This window comes from Arachis stenosperma, chromosome 7 (genome assembly GCF_014773155.1).
Source record: "Arachis stenosperma cultivar V10309 chromosome 7, arast.V10309.gnm1.PFL2, whole genome shotgun sequence".
NCBI classification, from domain to species: Eukaryota; Viridiplantae; Streptophyta; class Magnoliopsida; order Fabales; family Fabaceae; genus Arachis; species Arachis stenosperma.
The window spans coordinates 16,236,932-16,241,806 of record NC_080383.1 but is presented as its reverse complement, the minus strand read 5'-3'; the positions used below and the strand labels follow the sequence as shown (position 1 = coordinate 16,241,806).

The window sequence follows — 4,875 nt, the reverse complement described above, 5'->3', positions numbered from 1 at the left end:
AAAATTAATTATTTCTCCAAAAGAGATTTTTCAACTTTATTTTTAAGGATACGATTTTTTTTTTTGGTATTAAGAGCAAGTTCGTCGCACCTCCGGCGAACTCTATAATTTATATAGAGTTCGAGCCCTCCCCCGGCGAACTCTATGATGAGTTTGGAGATAAAAGCAAGTCTGTTGGATATCAAGTAGCAACAATTTCTCTAATTACTTTCTTCTTTACTATTAACATTATTGCTACGATGTCAGAAAATCCATTGTTATCCATTCATTACAATGGTAAAATAGTGTATGATGAAGAAAGTTCAATTGTTTCTAAATCGGGCCAACCGATAATTATGTATATGACACTGGAAGTCAACAGTTTAACAGCCTTGAAGAATTTGATATTACATGCCCTCGAATAGCAGGAATCTAAAAGGGTGAAAAAAATTTACTACAGATATCCAACCGAGTTAGATGGCAATTTATTTTATAAAAGGTATATTATAGTTGTGTTGTCTTTGTCTCTGTTACTAGTATATTTATCAGACCATCATTGTGAGCGATATTTCTATTGTTTTGAATTAGGTACATGTTGCGCGACGACGAGAACGTACGCTTATAAGGTCGTGGCACAACCGATGGACCAATATTCATCTGTTGAAATTATCCGTGTTTTTTGTTGACTTTGGTGGCCGAGGATCATCTGCAGATACTGTCGATGATAGTCCGACGAGTGGAGTTGTTAGACGAACTATCAGAAGGACCATGGTAGATTTAAATATGCCACCTGAGGGTAGTCAGGAGGGGTCTAATGTTGAAGTTCGTAACGTTGACTTAATGGACGAAGGTTTTGAAAGTCATGATGGTTCTGCTATCAAAGATACGATGATGGAGCAGTATGAAGTCAACCCCGATGATGGAGACGATGCTGACGAAGAACCACCCGAAATCCCTGATGATGGTGACATGCAAGAGGAGATGAGCTAATACAGTGACACGTAGATTGCTCTGACACAGCCTGCCATTTCTCAACCATATGACTGGCCAGATCATTTCACTAGGTTGAGTCTCGATGCAATGACTTCGGATTGGTCGTTTACCCAAGGAGGTCCTAAAGAAGACCCAAGCAATGAGTTTGAGGTTGGACGACAATTTGGGAACAAGGAAGAAGTCATGTTGGCAGTTAAGCAGTACAACATCAGGAGGGCTGCGGAGTACAAGATAGTAGAGAGTGACCATTGGAGGTATAATGCACGATGTATCCAGTTCGGACCCGGTTGTAATTGGAGCATACTTGTATCATATCGCCGAAAGCAAGAAAGGTGGGAAGTTAGGAGATACACTGGTCCTCATACTTGTATGCAAACTTCCATGGGGCAAGATCATCGTAGGTTGGATTCGAAAGTGATTGCACAACACGTTTTCACAATTGTCAAGACCGATCCAACAATCAGCATCAGGGTTCTACAAGGAGATGTAGAGAATCACTTTGGTTACAAGGCGTTGTACAGAAAGGTTTGGCTTGCAAAACAGATAGTCATTGCTAGAATATATGGCGATTGGAAGGAGTCATACAACGAGCTTCCTCGTTGGTTATTCGCTATGCAGATGTACTTGCCAGGTAAGATTTATTTCCGGTTTAATTATTCGCTATTAAATACTTCAGCCGTCTACAAAAAGTCGATTAATGTATGTCCATTTAGGTACTTGGGTGCAACTAGTGACACAGTCCTAGCCTGCCTCCACCAACACTGTGATGTTTCATCGGGACTTTTGGATGTTTCCACCATGTGTTGAAGCCTTCAAGTATTGCAAGCCACTTATCTCTATTGATGGCACCCACCTATATGGTAAATATGGTGGAACTTTGTTAATGGCCATAGCGCAAGACAGCAATTCAAACATTCTGCCCATTACATTCGCAGTTGTTGAGGGTGAGACAAATGAGACGTGGTCGTTCTTTCTTTCATACTTACGGGAGCATGTTACATCACAACCAGGAGTGATATTAATTTCAGACAGACACAAGTCCATTGATGGAGCACTAAATGTCGAAGGGAGTTTATGGAAACTGCCTCATGCCTTTCAAGCGTTTTGTACAAGACACATTAAAGCCAAATTCATGACCCACTTTAGGAACAAAGACTTGAAGAAGGTTCTTATTAATGCAGCGTACTCGAAGTCGCATCGTGAGTACGCTTATTATTATGGCCGTCTGAGGGGAGAAAATGTAGCTATTACAAACTGGCTTGAAAAAATGTCACGATTACAGCGGGTACAGTATGCTGAAGAGGGACGTCGATTTGGTCACATGACGGCCAATATTTCCAAGTGCATTAATGCTGTTATGAAGGGTTCCCGTAATTTGTCAATGACGGCTCTTGTTAAGTCGAGTTATTTTCGTTTGGGTGAAATTTTTGCAAGGAAGGGTTCTGAGGCACTGGCCCAACTTTAGGTCGGTGCTGAATTCTCACAAACATTGATGAAGGCCACAAAATTCAACTCAAAGTACGTGAACATTATGAATGTTTACCAGTTTGATCGGTCCAGGACAAACTTCATGGTTGAAGAGTTAGCGGCAGTTCCAGGATCTAGGCAACAGAGTTATCAGGTGTTGCTTGATGAGCGCAAGTGTTCAATGGCCTAGTGGGAAGTGCTACAGGCCACCGAACTGACGTACTACCCGGTCCACCTGATGCTACTCGATGATAGCTAAGCATAATAGTGGACATACAACCGTCGCCGAGGCATCCGCCTCTGCTATCGCCGGTGGAACAAGCCCAACCAGCTGTGGGTCAACATATAGAGTCTACTCAACCTGTTCACAGAACACAAATGCACGACAAAATTCAGATAATCATATGAAACGGGTACAATAGTTAACTAAATATTAATCACTTACATTCAGCATCCCAATCTCGTTCAACGTACACCTGTACTGCCTCAGCCTGCTTTCGCCTGTGGCAATGTCTGGCCGGTACTAAACCCACCTACACAACAAACAATAATAATATTTTATCCTTCATTACTAATAATAAAGTTAATAATGAGTTGAATAATTTTGGTAAGTGTTTATAATACCTCTCGACCAGGGGAAAGCGACGAGTGTCAAACCCATCGGGCCGTACTAACGGAATACGGTGGTAGGCCCAAAAAAGCATCAAGCTGACATATCCTCCCAAGTTGCGCTGACCATGCTCCATGGCCCGGCACATCTGGCGGTACAGCCATGCCAGCACATCCGAACCCTACGACAACTGGTCACACGCATCAAGGTTCTCCAGCAGAGGAAGCCACCTGAAATGCACCCGAGAGTCAGATGCATCGGGGAAGAGGATACCATCTATCAACTACATGATGTATCCTCTTGTATATCTCATAAGGCGCTCTTCTGTGGCATCCTGCTCTAGCTCTCCACAAACCGTATTGTAGAACCAAGTGAGTTTCATAGTCCACTTCGTCTGAGACTGTCTGTCCTTTGGGCCGGGAACAACACCTAGTATCTGCTCACATAACTCTTTAATAGTCCATCCCTGGTGGTGCTGCTCCCACCCACCTATGCATCTACTCACAGGATCATCGTCAATCTTGAGTCCCAACTGATAGGCCACGTCTTGTAGGGTGATAGTCATCTCCTCATACGGTAAATGAAATGTGTCGGACTCAAGCCTCTACCTCTCTATCAACACCGAGGAAAGAGACCAATCATGCTCGAACTCGACCATATATGCAACGTACTCAAACCCGGCTCATATCAAATATTGCCTAATCTGCTCCAGCGGCCGTGTCATCAAATTCCGTCTGTTGCACAAGATCCAAGGTGCCTACCAAACGGAAAAAAATTTAATAAAAGAAGGTACCGTGAATAAATACAATAGCAAGTTCACTTTTTATTCAATACAATAACATAAAAAAAAGGTTAAAAAATCATACCACTCGATCAAGCCTCCCAGCGATGTGCTCAGCGTGATCCAATCTATACATCTCATGCTCATAACCCAATAACTGTTGCTCCATCGAAACACAATCTAGTAAAATAAAATCACACACTAGATTATTAAAAAATAAACTAAATGAAAAATACCTTATAAACCTACTAACTTTAAGCTTAACCCTAAATTTAATTGATTATTCGACTAACTACCTTCTAATTCACAACGCAATCTAATACCTCTGACTAAATTATCTAATAATATACTTTTCTATATTATTTAATATGTTCATAGACAGCCACTATACTAAAAGACGGTGACATAACATGATCCACATAACATAACAACACTTAAAAGTATGTCTAACTAACTAACATGTAAACAATAAATCTGTTATTCTAACCTGCAAATGATTTATACCTAACAATTTTATCTAACATGTAAACAGTAAACCAAATAATTCTAATTAAGATTAAAAAAAATAGACTATTGTTTATTAACCTGGAACTGAGAAAATCTCCCACACTAAACTTCAAGGATGTCGAAAAGGTAGAAAAAAGTAATAGAGAAAATTTGGAAGAAAGAATAGAAAAAAAAAAGAGAAAAAAATAGTCCCACCAGTATATATAGTGTGCCGTATTCATCATAAAGTTCGCCGGGAGGGGACGGCAAACTTGCCCTTAATACAAAAAAATGATATCTTTAAAAATAAAGCTGAAAAATCTTTTTTGAAAAAAAAATAATTTTTATTTTATAAATAAAAAAATCCTTAGTTATGATGTATGTTGATGATGTGAAGATGGAGTTGGAAAATAATTGATGATGGTGATGATTGATGATAATTATGATATTAAACAGGGAAAGTAAAAAGAAAAAAAATTGAAAACAAACAAAGCAAACATATTTTTAAAATAAAAAATTTGAAAATGAAAGAAAAATTTATAGAAAGAAAATAGAAAGT

The 4,875-nt window shown here is 39.5% G+C and overlaps 1 protein-coding gene across 1 annotated transcript; it reads left to right on the top strand.

Annotated features, from left to right (window-relative positions):
* Nucleotides 1-1,059: 1,059 nt before the first annotated feature.
* Nucleotides 1,060-2,437, top strand: LOC130939482 (uncharacterized). The gene is made up of 2 exons (XM_057867584.1): nucleotides 1,060-1,603; nucleotides 1,782-2,437. The coding sequence occupies exons 1-2, from the start codon at nucleotides 1,060-1,062 to the stop codon at nucleotides 2,435-2,437; spliced, it is 1,200 nt and encodes a 399-aa protein (XP_057723567.1).
* The last annotated feature ends 2,438 nt before the right edge of the window (nucleotides 2,438-4,875 follow it).